Source organism: Geotrypetes seraphini, chromosome 12 (genome assembly GCF_902459505.1).
Source record: "Geotrypetes seraphini chromosome 12, aGeoSer1.1, whole genome shotgun sequence".
NCBI classification, from domain to species: Eukaryota; Metazoa; Chordata; class Amphibia; order Gymnophiona; family Dermophiidae; genus Geotrypetes; species Geotrypetes seraphini.
The window spans coordinates 116784888-116804556 of NC_047095.1; the positions used below are offsets into that span (position 1 = coordinate 116784888).

A 19669-nucleotide genomic window follows, 5' to 3' on the forward strand; every position below is an offset into this window, starting at 1 on the left:
TTATTTGAAAGTGTCAAAGTTCCAAAGGTACACTGAAATCATCCACATCAATTATTTCAACCACATAAAAATAAATCATCCACATAAGAGCCTTAAAGGACCTAGTCCACTAGGGATACAGGTCCCAACACGGTCCGCGTTTTGACAAAGTCTTCTTCAGGGGTCCCTGGGGGTCCTATAAAGGTGAGTACGTGGGAAACAATTGTGTGGTGAGCCAGAAGTGAGACACGTACTCACCTTTATAGGATCCCTAGGGACCCCTGAAGAAGACTTCTTGTCGAAACGCGGACCGTGTTGGGTCCTGTATCCCTAGCGGACTAGGTCCTTTAAGGCTCTTATGTGGATGATTTATTTTTATGTGGATGGAATTATTTTATGTGGATGATTCCAGTGTACCTTTGGAACTTTGACACTTTCAAATAAAGTCCATTTAGGAACATCGTCACTCCACAGAGTTGGGTTTTTTTTGGTTTTCCCAAATAGTAGCAACATTCTATGCTGCCAATCCAGGGCAAGCAGTGGCTGTCCCGGTTCTGTCGTTATCTCTTTATATGTGTATATTTATTTTAAAAAAATTGTCAACCGCCTATTCCTAAGCGCCATTACAAAAATAACATTCATAAAATCAAACAAACACGACTTACACACATATCTTAAAATACAAATGAATAATGAGATCTTAAAACCAAGATTTCATAAATCCCCATAGAATCATTCCTCTTAAAACCAGCATTAAACAACATATCATTTATTGAAAAGCTTCCAGAAATAGTGTAGTTTTAAGAATTTTTTTAAACCTCTGAATATCAGATAAAGCCCTCAGTGGTCCACTTCATTTGTTCCACGGCGTTACTCCCACGATGGAAATTGCCGAAGTTCTTGTGCTCCCATAATGCATTTTTGAGAAGTCCATCAAAGACAAACGTAAGGTTCTGAGTGGTCGATAGATTGCCATGCTTTCTGACAGATACCAAGGAGTCCCATGGTAACTGACTTTGAACATCAACTTTAAAGTTTTGAAAATAATGCCTGATCGCACAGGTAACTGGTGCAGTTTCTTCAACCATAGTGTTATGTGGTCAAATTTCTTAACCCCACAAATCAGCTTCGCCGCCGCATTTTGAATCATTTGTAATGCTTTACATGGGGTGAGAATCCCTTTGTCCTTCTCCGGGGGGGGGGGGAGGGGGAGAGGTGGACTACCCCAGGCACCATTTTGATAGGAGCATTGGCACCTCTGCTTCCCTCTCCCCCACACTTGAGCCCTCCCTCCCCCCCACACCACGCTCACTCCCTCCTTCCCTCCCCCCACACTTGCAACCTCCCATCCTCACCCTGTACCTCTCTAAATCTTCGCCAGTGCGAGCAGCAGGCCGGATAACGTGCTCGAGCCGGCCTGGCTCCCCTCTGAATTCAGTTCATGTTTATGGGGCCAAGAAGTGACATCAGAGGGAAAGCTAATGCCGGTGTGAGCAGCAGGCCAGAGAAGCTGTTCATGCTGAGCAAGATGAGTTCTATAGGATTGGGCGACACATTGACGAAATGGGTGGGGAACTGGCTTGGAGGTAGGCTTCAGAGGGTAGTGGTGAACGGCACCCCCTCCAAAATGATGGAGGTGATCAGTGGAGTGCCGCAGGGCTCGGTCTTGGGCCTGATCCTATTCAACATCTTTATAAGACTTGGCAGAAGGGCTCCAAGGTAAAATAACATTATTCGCCGATGACGCCAAACGAAGCAATGTAGTGGGCGAAAGCACAACGGACAAAAATCCAATGCCCGACAACATGATGCACGACCTACTCCTACTGGAGCGCTGGTCTAGGTCCTGGCAACTCAGCTTCAATGCCAAAAAATGCAAAGTCATGCACCTGGGCAGCCAAAATCCATGCAAGACTTATACCCTTAATGGCGAGATCCTAACAAGAACTGTAGCAGAACGAGACTTAGGGGTGATCGTCAGTGAGGACATGAAGGCTGCCAATCAAATGGAGCAAGCTTCATCCAAGGCAAGACAAATCTTAGGTTGCATACGCAGGGGTTTCGTCAGCCGTAAGACCGAAGTCATTATGCCTTTGTATAGATCCATGGTGAGACCACACCTGGAGTACTGTGTGCAATTCTGGAGGCCGCATTACCGTAAGGATGTGCTGAGACTAGAGTCGGTCCAGAGAATGGCCACCCGGATGGTCTCAGGACTCAAGGATCTCCCGTACGAGGAACGGCTAGAGAAGTTACAGCTCTACTCACTCGAGGAACGCAGAGAGAGGGGAGACATGATCGAGACGTTCAAGTATCTCATGGGCCGCATCGAGGTGGAAGAAGATATCTTCTTTTTCAAGGGTCTCACGGCAACAAGGGGGCATCCGTGGAAAATCAGGGGCGGGAAACTGCGCGGTGACACCAGGAAATTCTTTTTCACTGAAAGAGTGGTTGATCGCTGGAATAGTCTTCCACGTCAGGTCATTGAGGCCAGCAGCGTGCCTGATTTTAAGGCCAAATGGGATCGACACGTGGGATCTATTCACAGAGTAAAGGTAGGGGAGGGATATTAGGGTGGGCAGACTGGATGGGCCGTGGCCCTTATCTGCCGTCTATTTCTATGTTTCTATGCTGGCAAAGATTTAAAAAGGTACTGGGGGGAAGGGAGAGAGTGTGTGGTGTGGGAGGCGGAAGGAGCTGGGATCGAAGAGGACGCAGGGGGAGGGGGCGCCACCTCCCTGGATGCCTCCTACCCTCGCCAGGCCAGTGTCCTCCTCTGATTCGATTCCAATCCCCAGCTCTGTCATTGATTTTGTGCATGTGAGGTTAAAGTGAGTCATTTTCTATCTCTTTATGCCTCTGACTCACTTCTTTCCTGTCTCACTTGCACTCTCCATCTCTCCCCTAGCAGTGGGGTGAAAAGAGACATGTCAGTCTCCATGTTTCAGTTTCATAGGGGTCTCTTGGTGCAGTGTATCCCATTACTAAGGCAATGCAGATTTGGCTGTGACCTGCTATTTGTTCAACACTCAGAAACGTTGGCATTCATCTACCCATGGTTGCTATGGCAATGACTGAACAAGGCCTCGCCTTATCATATCTTTCTTTTCTTTTCAAAATAGATGATAGGGATTTAATTTTTTTTTTCCTTTCTCACCATACATTGGTAGGAAATGGATGTAGGGGTCTTCTGGAGAGCATTATGGGTTGCCACAGATGATGTTTGAACTGCGCAGGCCTCCGTAGACATGGAGCCTGGCAACAGACTGCAGGATTGAATTGTGGGACCAAGCCCTTCTAAGAAGGAGCTACCATATGACCCAGTTCTAGAACTGTCCGGCTCTGGGGGGGGGGGGGGCAAAGCAATTTTTTGGAGTGGGAGGTGATGCTTATGCTGAAGACTCTCAATAAAATGCTTTTCATGCTTGTCAAAAAAAATATCCTTAGCCCAACAAAAGAGGTATAATTTTTATTTTCCTTTTGGTTTTATTTTATTTCTGTTTACATGGGAATGATTTGCATTTACATTCTATGTAAAATCAAGGTTGGGGGGGGAGTTGCTATCCCCACCATTCCAGCAGCTCACTGACAGTGGGAGGGTACCAAGACATACGGTTACCAGATGTACGTTTTAAAAAAAGAGGATACCTGGTCCCACCCCATTACACCTCCCAGTCCTGCCCCATTCCAACCCCAGCTGCGCCCTGTTCTGTCCCCAGCCCCACCCCACAAACCTTACGTCTCCTTCCCTGAGCTTGGGGCTGCGTCCGCAGGGCATCTGTGCATGAGCTGATGTCAATGCGTATCACAGCATAACAGTCCATTAACCTAAAGGCCTGGTCTTTGATCGTCTTCGTGGGATCATGCACCTGTCTGCCGGGGCCTGGTTGATGTGCTGGGGCCCACTGGCGACGTCGGGGGATTGCTGCTTGATGGGGCATAGCAGAGCATGGCCGAAACCACTCCAGCATCCGCCTCCGCCTCTGTGCAGCCTCATGCTCCAGGCGCAGCCAGGAAAAAGGCAGCGAAACCTGGGGTAGCGGTGGAAAAGTGCGCAAGGCATCGGACCTTCAGAGGAGCGCAGTGGTGGGGCTCTGGCGGCAGCCCGCTACAAGGTGGAGAATAGCAGCTAACCGTCAAGAGTCTGGTGGATGGAGGCAGCCTGATGCAGACTTTGGGCGCTTTCAAATTGAACGGGAAGCGGCAGGAGGGTGAGGAGCCCTCCCAGGGGCAGGAAATCGGCGGCGAGGAAACTGAAAAAAGACCATAGCAGCAGAGCTCTGGTTTCAGCTGAGCCATTGGTCATCGGGCGCTGTTCCCCTGCAACTGGAGTCCGTGTGGCTTGGGACCGCCAGCAATGGACTGGTAATATGTCTTGCCTTCTCTCCTCCCTCCTCAGCCTCCGGTGTGCAGCAGATGGATGGGAACCCAGCTGAGAGCTGCCAGTGGAAGTTTACAAGCATTGGGCAACCAATTGGGATGAGACTGTGGAGACTGAATGGGATTTGATTTGCTTGATTATACCTTTCTTTTGTGGGATGGCCAAATTTTGATCTTTCTTTTGTTTGCTGCTTCTTAGCTGTACCTTGATGTAGTTTCATTGTCTTTATCTACAGTACACTTGTTTTTTTATCTTCATCTCTCTTTGGGAATCGATTTTTCTTAGCTATTTAATGTAACTTGGAATGTAAACCGCTGAGGTCTGTAATATGGTGAAGGCGGTATAAGAAATGATATTAAACATAGCACTATGAACAAATTCCATGCATTTGGTTCAAGAAAAAAACCCTGTATTAACAACATATCTTTATTATTTAATAATTTGTTTTGGTGGGCACAGTTCCAGGAGGGCTGGCTTACGTGTGTGCGGGTACAAGCGGGCACAAGGTAAGCAGGGGTCAGCTTGCGTGTTTCTCAGCGCCTTCTTCCTCAACTGGAGTGCTCATGAGAACAGGTGGGCACAGTTCCAGGAGGGCTGGCTTACGTGCGTGCGGATACAAGCAGGCACATGGTAAGCATTCCGATGAGGATGGCTGCTGGAAGAAGATTCTCGGGCCTCACTTCTCTTCAAGAAGTCTCTCAGTGCCCTCTTCCTTAGCTTGCGTGCCCGTGATTGACAGGCGAGCACAGTGCAAGCAACACTGTTCCTCGTGCACTGGGCCCAAGCAGCAAACGCACAGATCGTGAGGATCCAGTGTACTCATCCTTTTCCTGCAGCCCGGACATTTCTTAGATGTTTCTGGCATCTTCAAGATGGTAAGTAGAAAAAGTAACGATTGTAGACAAAATGGTGATGGAGAGCTGTGGAAAAATCCGACCGATGGAAACGGGCGGAAACTAAAGACTGGGGATTAGGGGGAAGCAGGGGGAAATGGGTAGAGCTCGGGCATGCCCAGTGGGGCCCGGGCACTGCACGTGCTCAGAGAAAAAAAAAAAAATCTCTCTGAGCTATTGGAGAGCTTATCTGCAAATTGGGAGCTGTTGGGACAACACCCATATGTGGCTGACTATCCTGCTGTCCACGGAGAACCTACGTTACAGGTAAGTAATTTCTTATTCTTATCAAAACCCAGAATCACAAGCAGTTTCTCCAAATACCCAACCATGTAAACAACTCCTTAAATTACAAATCTACTGGAAATGTAACCAACTCCCTACATTTCATTCCCATGGAAATGTCCAGTTATGTTTTTTTTTTTGAAATCCAAAATTCCTAAATTGTATTTTTCCTGGAAATGTCCAGTTAGTCTCTTTTGTAATCCGCCTAGAACTGCAAGGTACGGGCGGAAAAGAAGTCATTAATGTAATGTAATGTAACTCATGCCCTCCCTCTCCCACATAGCTTTGTATTTTCTCTGTTTCATTCGTACTCCTTTTCTATCGCTTTTACTCTTCTCACTCTTTCATCTCTCTCTCTCACACATTCTTTTGACTCCATCTTCCATATTACCCATTTCTATATTCCTTCCTCTTTCCCGATATTCCTCTTTCATTTCTCTACCTCTAGATCTCCCCTTTCCTCTCTGCCCCCCTTCCCTCGGGAACTGGTTGGTCTGTGTTTTGAGGGAGTCCATTAGCTCCTGCGAAATAACCTCATTGAGTTTTCACAAGAACACAAACAACCCACCCCCACCCCGTCCTCTCACACATACTTGTCCATTCTAGACAAATGGAGGCTTTGCGCCATGGGAACCCCACTGAAAACTGGCTCTGGGGTTGTGTCTAGGTGTGCGTGACAGCGATTTTAGAGTGTATATCAGTGTGCTTCTGATGTATCTTTATGCGCAACGATGCTTCTGTGTATTACGGTATGTATATGTGTGTCTTTAGAGGGACATAAAGCTAGATATGTCACCGAGAGAGGGTTGATGGCAGTGATGGAATCGGACCATGGGTCTGAAGCTATCACTGCTCTGGAATTTCAGCATTAGGCCATCACACAGTAAGAGATTGTGGCAGCGGTGGGATTAGAATCTGGATGTCTAGGGGTCATAACCCTGTGATCCCGGCGCTAGGCTGTCACACAGCGGAAGAGGATAGCAAAATGGATTCAGAACCTGGGTCACAAGATCTAATATCTTCTTCCCCCACTTTGCCATGCACCCGAGGCAGCAGATGCATCAGCATTGCAAGTGATTAATTAGCGGGGGAGGGATAGGACATTGTTACTCATTCAACCAACACACATAGGTACAAAGAAGAATACACAGATTATATATACATGGAGAAAGGACATGCATAAATATGCTCAGAGCAGACACAGAACTGCAGAGAAACAAATGAACCCCAAAACAAAACAGAAAATGTAGGCAGCCCCCAAATCAGAGGATTCCCTCCCTTCATCTCTCCCCGTCTTGCAGTTTTGCATCTGACTGATAGACTGTAATTACACACTGCACACACACACATACATACACAACCCTCCCACAGTCTGCTCTCCTCTGTCCCCCTCCCTTCTCTGCAATCTTCATTCATAAAGAAAAGGCAGTCAGACATCAAAGAGAGAGAGACCAACAGGATTCAGCCACCCAGAGCCCTGAGAGAGCCTGAGAACCGAGCAGGTGGGGTGGAGAGAAGGGAGCAGCAGTGGGATTCAAGAACAGCCACCCTCCCCTCCCCACCACCACAGATCCTGGGACTTAGGAGGAGATGCAGGCTGAGTGTTGGAAGCAGTACAGGTTTATCCTCTGTCTCTTTCTATTGCCCCTGCTGTCCCTGGAGGCTGCTGCTGCCCCCACAGGTAAGAATGGATTGAGGGAAGGAGCTTTTTTTTTTTAGGGGGGGAAGGTGAGATCTGGCCTTGGCCAAAAGGAGAAGAGTTCCCCCTACTCTCTCTGGCTGTGTGTACAATAAGCATATTTATGCTTGTTTGTATGTAGTCTCTGTCAGCAATGTTTGGGGCAGATGCATTCCCCACATGTATTCCGTAATCATATATGTTGTATGTGTGTGTAATATCTAGGCATGCTATATTGTGTGTACGGTGTCTCTGTGTGCATTGGTCTAAGTGTGTCAGTCTCGAGGCATAATAGCGTAATGTGATGCTTTGTCTTATTCCCGGAGGCTCTCACGACATCCTAACCCAGAAATTTTTGTAAATCCGGGCTCAGACCGGATCCTAATGTAACGAATGTAAACCGCCTAGAACTCTTTGGGTATGGCGGGATATAAGAACCTAATAATAATAATAATAATAATAATAATCTCCAGAAAAACTGAAGGTTTCCTCTGGGTACAGCTTCTTTATTCCAGTATGATGTAGAGGTGATAAGGTTTGAAGAGTAGGGGGGGGGGGGGAGGGGGAGAGGCAGAGGCACATGTGTGTGTGTGTGTGTTGTGTCCGGTGCACTTGAGTTCATCAGATTGAAGCTCCCAATTCTGTGGGGACCTCAGCAGAGCCCTCTCTAAATCCAGGGGATGGCAAAAGGACACCTAGTGTCTATTGCCAATTTGGCTGTTGATGAAAATTCCTTCCTAACTCCGAATCCAGCTGTTAGCTTAAAATCTCCCATCATACAACTCTCCGATAACTGCCCAATTTTCAGTTCCTTCATACTTTGGACCTGCAACAGCCTCTGCTAGCAAAATCTTCCAAATGTCCCCAACCTCTCCCCCTTCCTCTGAAGGAAGAGGAAATCTGTGCCTGTCTCGGTCTAGGATTCCATCTCTGGCTTTTGGGGTAACGATCTCCCCCTGCAGGAAGTCACTAATATATCAGGATTTTTCATCGTTTTAAGCTCAAATTTCTGCTGTCATAAAAGCCATCTTTTATTTAAATTAGGTTAATTATACAATTAAAAAAAAATCTTTTGGTCCCTGATAACTTTCGTTGGGTTATGCAAGGTTTGGTTAAGATCCAGGTAGACTATTGCAACATATCATTTTGTGGTTTCCCTCAAATGCCACTAGATGTGAGATATTGCTGACAATTCCACTGCATGTTTAATTGGAGCACATTTCTCCTCTGGCTTCTGACAGCCTGTGAAATACATTTAAAATTATTATTATTAGTTTTTAAAGCTCTTCACAATGATGTTCCTTTGAGCATTTCTATAGACCATAAAGTGTATCAACCATCTAGATCAGTGGTTTTCAACTCTGTCCTGGAGGACCACCAGCCACTCAGGTTCTCTGAATAGCCCTAATGAATATGCATGGGGCAGATCTGCATGCCTGTCACCTCCATTATATAGAAATCTTTCTCATGCATATGTACATTAGGGCTATCCCGAAAACCCAACTGGCTGGTGGTCCTCCAGGACAGGGTTGGGAACCAATGATCTAGATCACTGAGATCTTAAGAAAAGTGCCCACTGGACATCCCTTCCTTTCATCAAGTCCTTCTAGGGATAGGCAACCTTGATCTTCGGTCAGGTTTTCAGGATTTCTCCAATGAATATGCATGAGATCTACATTATTTGCCTGTATTACCTCCATCCATAGATCTCTTGATTATTCATGGGGAAAATCCTGAAAACTCAACCAAGTTGAGGTGCTCAAGGACCGAGGAGGCCCACCCCTGACCAAGAGGAAGACCATTCTTGCATGACTTTTATTGGTGGGACTTGGGTTGGCCACTGTTGGAAACAGGATACCGGTCTTGATGGACCTTCGGACCCCTCAAACTAAGACAAGACACATCTTAGTCTTTTTTTTCAGGAAACAATTAAAGACCTATTTGTTCAGCCAAGTTTTTTAAAATAATAAAGTGTATGAGATGAAATGCCTCGAGTACGATGTTGGTATCACACTGCATTTTGTTGTTTTTTTTCTGATGTATTTGTTGTATTGTTTTTGGTTTATTTGATAATTATGTTTGTTTGGGTTTTTTTTTTTTTTTAAATACCTGCTTAGATCATACAGATATGCGGGATATAAAGGTGAAAAAAATAAAATAAACACATTGTTCAATGTAATTTGAGCTTCCTCAGTGTCCTTGATGGTAATTCTATAAATTGGCACCAAAACAGGGGTGCAAAAATGCCATGCAATTCGTTTACTTCCTAATGCATCACGCTATGATCATCTTACTCCTTTGTATCTTCAATATCACTGGCTTCCTATTAAGTTTCGTATAAAATTTAAAATTCTTCTTTTAAATCAATACATCGCAATACTCCTTCATGTCTTTCATTACTTATCCATCTCTATTCTTCTACTTGAATGATCAACGTCTCCATATTCCTTCTCCACATTTAGTTCACTATGAACTTATTAGACAGAGAGCGTTTTTCTGTCTTTCTCCATGTCTTTGGAATTGTCTTCCCATCTTTAATATGTGTGGAACCAACATATCTAAGATTTAGAACTTTTATTAAAAACGCACCGCTTTGAACAGGCCTTCTCTATTCACTTGGACGGTTCTGATATGGTTCGGATTTACTAGCACTGTTCCCTGCAATATTTTTATTCTTTTTTTTTTTTTAATTTCAATTTAATTTAATTTTAGTGTAATTTTATGGTATGTTTTATAAATTTTTGTGAACCGCTCTGTTATTGTATAAGGAAGGGCGATATATTAAATAAAAAAAACCATGTCCTTAGTATCAATTCTATCACAGTATCTGGGTGCCAAGATTCCTTTGTAGGATACTAGCATAAGTCAGCACTGATGCACCTACAATTAGGCCCCAACAGTTAACGCCAAGTCAAGTTTCAAGTTTATTAAAATTTTGATAAAACGCTAATCATAAATTCTAAGCATTTTACAATTTAAAAAGGGGGAAACATTGAACTGATAAGAACCGACTAGACCAGTGTTCTTCAACTACTGGTCTGTGGACCGGTACCAGTCCGCAGAAATTTCCTGCCGGTCTGCAGGGCCGGCACATGCATCGGGCCCGAGACAGTGTTCGTCAGCTGCCAGTCCATTGGTGTGATCGATGAGGCGTTCTCTTCGGGCCGGCTCCCTCTTCTTCAGTGTTGCAGTGCACAAAGCCGTGGGCAGAGGCTCCTACGTGTGTCCTGCGCCTGAACTGGAAGCCTTTCTGACATCGCAACGTCAGAGGGAAGGCTTCCAGATGAGGCACGGGACGCGCGAGGAGCCTCTGCCCACAGCTTTGTGCACTGCAGCACTGAGGAAGAGGGAGCCGGCCCAAAGATAACACCAGGGGGCAGCATAAAATGGCCAGGCAGGAGCAGGCCAGAAAGCAAGGCACAGCATGGAGGGAGGGAGACAACAACAATAGGGGGAATTATTTTATTTTTGAATTTAGTGATTGATTTACATCTGCTGTCTGTTCAGGAAAAAATGTATTTGTTTCTTTTCCTCTGGGGTTGTACTGCATGCAGAGTTGCATCTTAGGGTTTGTTTGTGTATATTATTACTTTTAGGTTTTGGTCCTGTATTTGCATGGGGTTATCTGTGTTCTAGTAGGAATGAATGTTGAAAAGCATACAGTGTGCTTTGTGTATTTTAATTGTGTGGTTAACCATTATGTGTTGTTAATACGATTATATTGTGTGTGTGTATATATGAAAAATGAATGGAAAAAATGGTGTTACAATTAGTTCTATTATGGGGCGGGATCTGGGGGCGGAGATTGGATGGAGATGGGCACGACGTAGCCCAGTGTTCTTCAACTGCCAGTCTGCGGACCGGTGCCGGTCCACAAAATAATTACTTTATTTCCGCCGGTCCATAGGTGTCAAAAGGTTGAAGAACACTGGGCTAGACAATACTCGACAAACATCAAAACGAAAGGAAAGTGTGGAGAACTACAATTTTAAATTAAAGAAGACATAGAGGGTAAAAAAACAATAGGGAGGCTAGGGAAATTGGATTAATAAACAACCCCAGTGGTCGCCAAACCTAATCGGCAATCATATGCATTTAACTGTGGGCCTTGAAGCACGCAAAATCTATAGTACAGTGTTCCCCTGGTCATTCGCGGTCGGCAGTTCACAGTCCCCCAGTCATTCGCGGTATTTTCCGACTGCGACCGCCGACCGGAAGAGGACAGCTGGAGAGGCAGGAGAAAGTAGCTGGAGCACCGGCGAGTGAAGGAAATCACTCGATGTATGCTCCGACTGCCTCTTCCTACACTAAAGTTGGGCCTTACCAATCGGGAGCTGCGTGTCAGAGCTGCTCTCTCCTGCCTCTCCCGCTGCCCTCTCCAGTCTCCCCCACAAAAAAAAAACCGTATTCGCGGTTGTTCAAGATTTGCGGGGGTTCCTGGAATGGAACCCCCGTGAATTTTGGGGGAGTACCGTATTCTACAAGTTATGTGTATATGTTATGCTATGTTAATCAGGTTTTCTAGTCTGCCTTTACCTATTCAGTTCAAGGTTGGATTACATTACAAGAGGTTGGGTCAGTTACCTAGGAAGTTTGACACGGACATTCAATAGAGTTGCTAGTACAGGTAGGTCAGTACAGTTAGTAATACACTCAGAGGGTGGTGGACACATGGAACGCGCTCCCGGAGGCTATGATAGGCCAGAGCACGCTACAGGGGTTCAAGGAGGGTCTAGATAGGTTCCTAAAAGAAAAGGGGATTGAGGGGTACAGATAGAAGTAGAGGTAGGATATAGGAATAGTCAGTGACCACTTCACAGGTCATGGACCTGATGGGCCGCCACGGAAGCGGACCGCTGGGCACGATGGACCTCTGGTCTGACCCAGTTCTTACACACACCCCTTTTACTAAGCCACGGTAGAGGTTTCAACTGCGGCCCGGAGCGCTAAATGTTCCGACGCTGCTTTGACACTCATAGAATTCCTACGAATGTCGGAGCATTTAGCGCTCCGGGCCGTGGTAGACTCCTCTACTGCGGCTTAGTAAAAGAGAGCCACAGTTAGGTCATAGTTACAAAGACAGAGTTGCGATTTCAAGTAGGTCGTTGGATATATCTCAGGGACACAACCACACTCTATCCACGGTAACACATAATTGGTATTTAATGGTGGAAATCATGCATATAAATGCTTGATTTCTGTAATGTGTGCACAAAGCGCCTGTCTGTTGGCACCAGTTTGCTTCTTGTGTGTTCCTACACATGGCAGATTTAGATGTGACAGTATCCCAATTTGGGTCTCCTTGTAATTTTCCTGCATACAAAGAATCTTCTTTCGTTCAAACAAAGCTAGAGAGAACAAATAAATTATCTTAGAAATAAGCGAAGAAAAAAGAAAGTTCATTATCTCAACAGATGTGATCTTTAACGCAGACAGAAGCTATTCAATTCTGGGTGAAAAGGAGAAGAAAAATTCTACCTGGAAAACACACTTATGAAGATTGAGAAACAACTTATGTTGCTGAAATCAAGAGGCAATAGATTTTAATTGACCTGTGAAGTGGTCACTGACTATTCCTATATCCTACCTCTACTTCTATCTGTACCCCTCAATCCCCTTTTCTTTTAGGAACCTATCTAGACCCTCCTTGAACCCCTGTAGCGTGCTCTGGCCTATCATAGCCTCTGGGAGCGCGTTCCATGTGTCCTCCTCCTTGTAATTTTCCTGCATACAAAGAATCTTCTTTCGTTCAAACAAAGCTAGAGAGAACAAATAAATTATCTTAGAAATAAGTGAAGAAAAAAGAAAGTTCATTATCTCAACAGATGTGATCTTTAACGCAGACAGAAGCTATTCAATTCTGGGTGAAAAGGAGAAGAAAAATTCTACCTGGAAAACACACTTATGAAGATTGAGAAACAACTTATGTTGCCGAAACCAAGAGGCAATAGATTTCAATTGATCAGAAAGTGACTCTTTTCCTTGAGCGTGCCTTCTGCTGTTCTTAAAACTCTCCTCTTTCTCTTTCTCTCCCGCTAGCTATGTCCCAGTGTTCCCCCCAAATCTCCTGCCTCATTCAGCGCCGCCAGTCCTGTGTACGGGGGGCTCAGCGGTGTGGCTCCTGCCTGCCTCTGTACCAGGAGGACCCCGGAGGGACCTGTGTTCTAACGAGGCTGCAAAAACAGAGTAAGGAGATGGAAGGGGATGGGGGAGTCATTCCTCTGTTTTGAATTTCAAACTGGGCACCGTTGTGGGACACAGCAGTATGCTTTATAGCTGAGGGGAAAAATACAGCAATAATATTGCATTTATTTCTGCATTCATACTGAAATATCAATATATACATAGATGTAGTGGGTTGCTAAGAAAGCATTTACATCACCAAGAGAACGTAGCAACGGGAGTTCAGATTTTGACCTTAGAGTATAGAGTGCTCATTCGGTCTGTCATTCGTCATTAATCCCTGCTAATGTTCTCATATTCTTATATATTTTTTTAGAATCTTTTTATAATCTTTTTGTTGTATATTGTATCATTTGAGTTATCAATAAACTACTGTTTATCTATAGTATATTTTGATCACTTAGCTTTTTATGCGTATCTGCATTCTGTGATCTACTGGTTATTACCGGCGTGTTAGTATGGAAGTTTAAAACTATGATTCCCCAGCCCTGACAAAGCTAAGCGAAACGCGTTGGCATGGGGGAATATTTAATCTAATGCTGGGACAGCACTGGTGAACCAGTAGATCACAGAATGCAGATACACATAAAAAGCTAAATGATCAAAATATACTATAGATAAACAGTAGTTTATTGTTAACTCAAATGATACAATATACAACAAAAAGATTATAAAAAGATTCTAAAAAAATATATAAGAATATGAGAACATTAGCAGGGATTAATGACGAATGACAGACCGAATGAGCACTCTATACTCTAAGGTCAAAATCTGAACTCCCGTTGCTACGTTCTCTTGGTGATGTAAATGCTTTCTTAGCAACCCACTACATCTATGTATATATTGATGTTTAAAACTGAATGAAGATATTCTTTACTCGATTCATACTGAAATAACATTAGAACTGGTTGTAGTGTCAGCGCATGTGTGAATGACACATTTCTGACTTTGTATTCCACTGTTACTCTGCAGTACCTGAGAATTTGTGAAAAATGATTTATCATCAGCAAAACAGGCAAAATAAAAATGTGCCAGTGGGACTCTAGATCAGTGTTTCTCAACTTCTTCAAGCCAAGTACCCCCTACCTAAGCCTAACAAATACCAACCGAATAGCCTCGCCCAAGCTCCGCCCCTTACTCCACCCCCGTAATAATAGCACAGGGAGGGATCCCTGGCAGCGGCTTCAGCGGGGGGACAGGGATCCCGGCGGCAGCAGTTTCTACTGATGGGCAGGGAATATCCTCCGCACAGGCCGGGCCGTGTACCCCCGACAAGCAGCCCACGTACCCTAACCGCATGTTGAGAAACACTGCTCTAGATGGCTGACTGGATTAGAAATATGTTGATAAGACTCACTCCAAAAAGAGAGCAGTGGGTGCTACAGGGATAAGTCCTGGGAAGCAGTTCTTTGTGAGCAATAGTGCAAAGGGTTTAGAGGTAAAAGTGCCTTTTTAGAGATGATATTAGGATGTGCAACAGACTGGATACTCTGAGCAAGTAGACTGAAAAAGATGTGACCAAAGCCTGTGGCTCTCGAGGAGCGGAATTGCCTACCCCTGGCTTGGGGAAATCTACTGCTTATTCCTAGGATAAGCAGCATAGAATCTATTTTGCTATTTGGGATCTAGCTAGGAATTTAGGACCTGGGTTGGCCACTGTTAGAAACAGGATGCTGGGCTTGATGGACCTTTGGTCTGTCCCAGTATGGCAGCTCTTATGTGAGCCAAGTATAGGGCAGTCAAGCCATTGTGACATCACTGCTGAGGTTGGCTCTTAGGCATTGGTGGAATGAGACATGATGACATCACAATCTCAGCTCAGGAATGTTGCTACTCTTTGGGGTTCTGCCAGGTACTTGAGACCTGGGTTGGCCATGTTAGAAACAGGATGCTGGGCTTGATGGACCTTCGGTCTGTCCCAGCATAGCAACTCTTATGTTCTTATGTGAGACAAGTATAGGATAATCAAGCCATTGTGATATCACTGGAGGTTGGCTCTTAGGCATTGGTGGAATGAGACAGGATGACATCACAATCTCAGCTCTGGAATGTTGCTACTCTTTGAGGTTCTGCCAGGTACTTGGGACCTGGGTTGGCCACTGTTAGAAACAGGATGCTGAGCTTGATGAACCTTCGGTCTGTCCCAGCATAGCAACTCTTATGTTCTTATGTGAGACAAGTATAGGATAATCAAGCCATTGTGATATCACTGGAGGTTGGCTCTTAGGCATTGGTGGAATGAGACAGGATGACATCACAATCTCAGCTCTGGAATGTTGCTACTCTTTGAGGTTCTGCCAGGTACTTGAGACCTGGGTTGGCCATTGTTAGAAGCAGGATACTGGGCTTGATGGACCTTCGGTCTGTCCCAGTATGGCAAATCTTATGTTCTTATGAGCGATCATATCCAGAGCTGCCAAGCTACCCATTCCAGAAGGGAGGGTGTTTTTGCCAGTCCCAAAGAAGTATAGTATTTATAGTAAATGATTCTACCCATTGAAATCAGTGTTGCAGGTCCCAGAATGCATCAGGATGGGATTGTCCAAAATCAAAGACGGGCCCAAAATCTCGTTCTTGGAACCAGGCAACTGAAAATGATACAGGTTCTGCACCAAAAACCCTACGAGACTCAAACATCTAAATCCAGAAAGGAGGGGGGGGGGAAAAAGGAATAGTGAAATTCAAATACCTCAAGAGTATAAATCAGATGCAAGTCCCCTTTCCAAAGGAAAGAATGTTCTGGAATAAGAGGCCGTGAGGCTCTGAAAGTGCAGGAATGAACTCGGAAAAACCATCGAGAAATATTTATTTTCAGAAAATGTGTTGAGTGCATAAAACAGCATCCTGGGGGATGTTATGGGGGCAGAAATGATAGCAAAATGGAAGAAAATAGAGAAAAGACAAGGATAGACCCTGCTGGAGTCCAGGGATTGATTTAAAGGGTGATGGCATTGAAGTTGATGGAGGTTAATAAAATGGAGAAAAGATATTTAGATTTCCAGTTCTTCATGAGAAACTCACAGGTGTCAAGCTATTGGGGGGGGGAGGGGGAGCATAGCAGAAAATCTGTTATATTCCCAGGGCTGAGAGGAAGCCCAGCATTTCTGCCTTCAAGCTCTCTTAGGTACTGTTGGCGTGAGTCCAGGCCTTTCCCTGTTCTCCAGCAGTAGTGAGACACTAGACCCTAAGGAGTGTATGAGTGTGGAGATGTGAGGCAGAGGCAGCAAGTCTAAGTTTCGTGATGGCCCCTTTGAGGTGGTGATGAGGTATTTTGACAGGGTGGTGTCACTGAAGTCTCCGTCTCACCTCCCCTTCTTCTCTTTTGCAGCTCTCGCTGATGAGAAGCCCAATGGCATCACAGACTTCATTCACACGTTTCTGAGCAAGAGTCCGAAATTCACACGGCCTTCTGGGATAAAGTCTGACATCTATGGTATGGTCTAATGGTATAAATTCTACTCAAACTCCTCTCACATGATGGCCAGGGTTTGGCAACTGCCTATCATTCCTGAGCAAAAAGTCAAGGCTGATGGCGATATTCATGGAGCAACAGTTGAGAGCTTGCTTATGCTCATAGGCCACATATCCTCCCCTCTACAACAACTTCCTGTTACCAAAGATACTCATGTGAGGGGCAGGGCTGTACACTCACAAACCCAGCACTGATTTTCCTTCTTGTTGCTGCCGCACCTTGGAATCTCTATCTGGGACCTGGGAAGGAGCAACAGAGCATGGGGGGAGGCAGGAAATCTAGGAAAAAATTCCTGATTGGGAAGAGGTAGAACCAAGGAAAGAGTAATGGGAGATGGGGGGGGGGGGAGAGGGGGGAGGCAGAACAATCAAGAAGAGGCTCTGAGGTTGGGTAACCATATTTTGAGAAGTGAAAGCCCGGCCATATGGCCCCACCCAATTTTGCCCCCAGCACTGCCCCCAGAAAGCCTAGTCTCTTCTTCCCCGACTTCCGGGCCGCGTCTGGAGGGCTTTCAGCATGCCTGGAGGTGTGTGATGTCATCTGCAAATGCTCAGAGGCCATCCAGACACAGACGGAGATTGTCGGGGCTTTCCAAAACCCAGCGCCCCAGCCAGAAGGCACCCGGAAGTGCATGGACGTCGGCGTCCGCACATGCACGGAGGCCCATCTGGCTGCGGCCCTGAACCCGTCACTTTGGTGAGGAGGAGAGGAGGGGAGGTGCGGGGCAAGGAGAAGAGTCATTGGCGCCGGCTAGCTGCCTACAGAACATGCCTCTCGCCACGAGAGGCATGTCCTATAAGCAGTCAGTCCATGCCCACACCTCTCCTCCTTACCGGCGTCTCATTGGGGCACACAGTTGGCGATACACTGCTCTAAGCTCCACTAGTAAAGAACACGCCTACTGTTGGCCCCCCAAACACACCCCCAGCGCTAAAAAAGAAAAAATATTTTTTAGCTTGTGGGAAACATGTGTTGATCCGACAACTAGTGCAGTAAGTATGCGTTACTTCTTATTACAGCTTAAGTAAAAGGTCTAATTTTTAGCATGTGGCACACCGATCATAAAATTACTGCAGGACGTCCGAGCGCAGTCCACCATAAGGCCTTTATTACTGCTTATATTCTGTATATTCTTCAAGTTTCAAGTTTATTAGATGACTTGATAAATCGCTTAATCAAATATTCTAAGCGATGTACACTTTAAATTTAACAATTATTAAATATAAAAAACAAAAACAAACAATACAGTACATACAATTATTAAATAATGAGTAAGAACTCATGATTATTAACAATGATAAACATGGGAAAGAAGGGATGAACTACAATTCATAAAGTAAAGAAGAAACATTGAGGGGAAACACAAAAGGAAATAATTAACACAGGTTTCATATAGAAAAAACATAATACTAAAACTAAAATTATGATATAAAAGCATCTTTAAAAAGGAAGGTTTTAAGTTCAGTTTTAAATTTTCCAAGTTCTTTTTCCTCTCGTAAGAAAATAGGAAGAGCGTTCCATGTCTGTGGTGCAGTACAAGAAAAAATAAATTGTCTCCTTGTATTGATAATTTTTAACGAAGGGACAGATAGCAGATTTTGTTCGCTAGAACGTAATATTCTTTTTGTAGAATAAGGAACAAGAAATCGATATAAAAATGCAGGGGTCTTGTTGATCAGAGTCTTAAAGATAATTAAACATAATTTATAAGTAATTCTGTAAGTAACAGGGAGCCAATGAGCCTCTTTGAGGAGTGGTGTTACATGATCATATTTTTTTGCATTGGTTATTAATTTTATGGCTGTATTTTGTATAATTTGTAATCTTTTAATTTCATATAGTGCAATTCCTTTAAATAAGGAATTGCAATAATCAATTTTAGACATCACCAAAGAGTGAATAAGTATTGTAATTGATTTGGGACAAAGAAATTTTGAAATGGAACGAATTTTGCGTAACCTATAAAAGGTGATTTTTACAATGTTACTGATGTGATCATGGTAAGAAAGTTTAGTATCAAAAATTACCCCCAAAATTTTTGTGTTTTTTACTAATTGTAGGGGTACATTAAGAATAGAAATAGGAGCAACAAGAGGAAAACTCTCTTTCCACGGAAATAGCATAACATTGGTTTTATTGATATTGAGTGCCAATCTGTTTTTATCTAGCCAATGATGTACTTGATCTAGTTTTTCATTAATGACCAAAATTTCACTTTGATTCTTCTCTTCTAATGCGGGTGAGGTTATTGATATACTAGGTCTTTATTGCATCCTTTCTGTATTATTATTTTCTTTATCTTTGCTCTTTTCTGTACAAGCAGATAGCTTCGTTGGTTGTTCTAATATACTTTCTAAAAAAGCATTTCCCTAATTGTCCCCTTCTCGCCTTTGCTTTCATATGGCTTTCTCGTCTTCTCATCCTCAGCTGAATCTAACAACACCGGCACCTCCCCTGGCTGGAACATCACCTCCTCTACTCCCGTACAAATCTCCAGTGCCACCACACCAGCCAGGACTCTTCCACCCTCTGAGCCCGCCGCACTGGCAAGGCAGACAGGACCCATCCAGGAGCCCCGGAAAGACCCCCTGCCCAACCTGAATGACGCAGTGTCTCTGAGTGAGTGCTGATCTCTGCCTCTGTTTCTCCCCCCAGCTAAGTTGCAGCAAACAATGAGGTGCTGTGTGGTGCAGTGGTTAAAGCTACAGCCTTGACTCCCTGAGGTTGTGGGTTCGAATCCCGCACTGCTCCTTGTGACTCTAGGCAAGTCACTTAATTCCCATCGCCTCAGGTACTTT

General features: G+C 44.6%; 1 protein-coding gene across 3 annotated transcripts in view; it reads left to right on the forward strand.

Moving 5' to 3' along the window:
* The window catches only part of LOC117346081 (neural proliferation differentiation and control protein 1-like), a 45783-nt gene that overhangs the window by 13905 nt on the left and 12209 nt on the right, over positions 1–19669 (forward strand). For 2 of the 3 annotated variants that reach the window (XM_033915391.1, XM_033915392.1), the window contains exons 1-4: positions 7128–7219; positions 13256–13402; positions 16728–16832; positions 19299–19490. In XM_033915391.1, coding sequence (XP_033771282.1) covers positions 7129–7219; positions 13256–13402; positions 16728–16832; positions 19299–19490 — 535 coding nt within the window. In that variant the 5' untranslated portion in view covers position 7128. Of the gene's footprint in view, positions 1–7127; positions 7220–13255; positions 13403–16727; positions 16833–19298; positions 19491–19669 lie in introns of those variants that run through there. The other variant, XM_033915393.1, reaches the window with a different exon arrangement.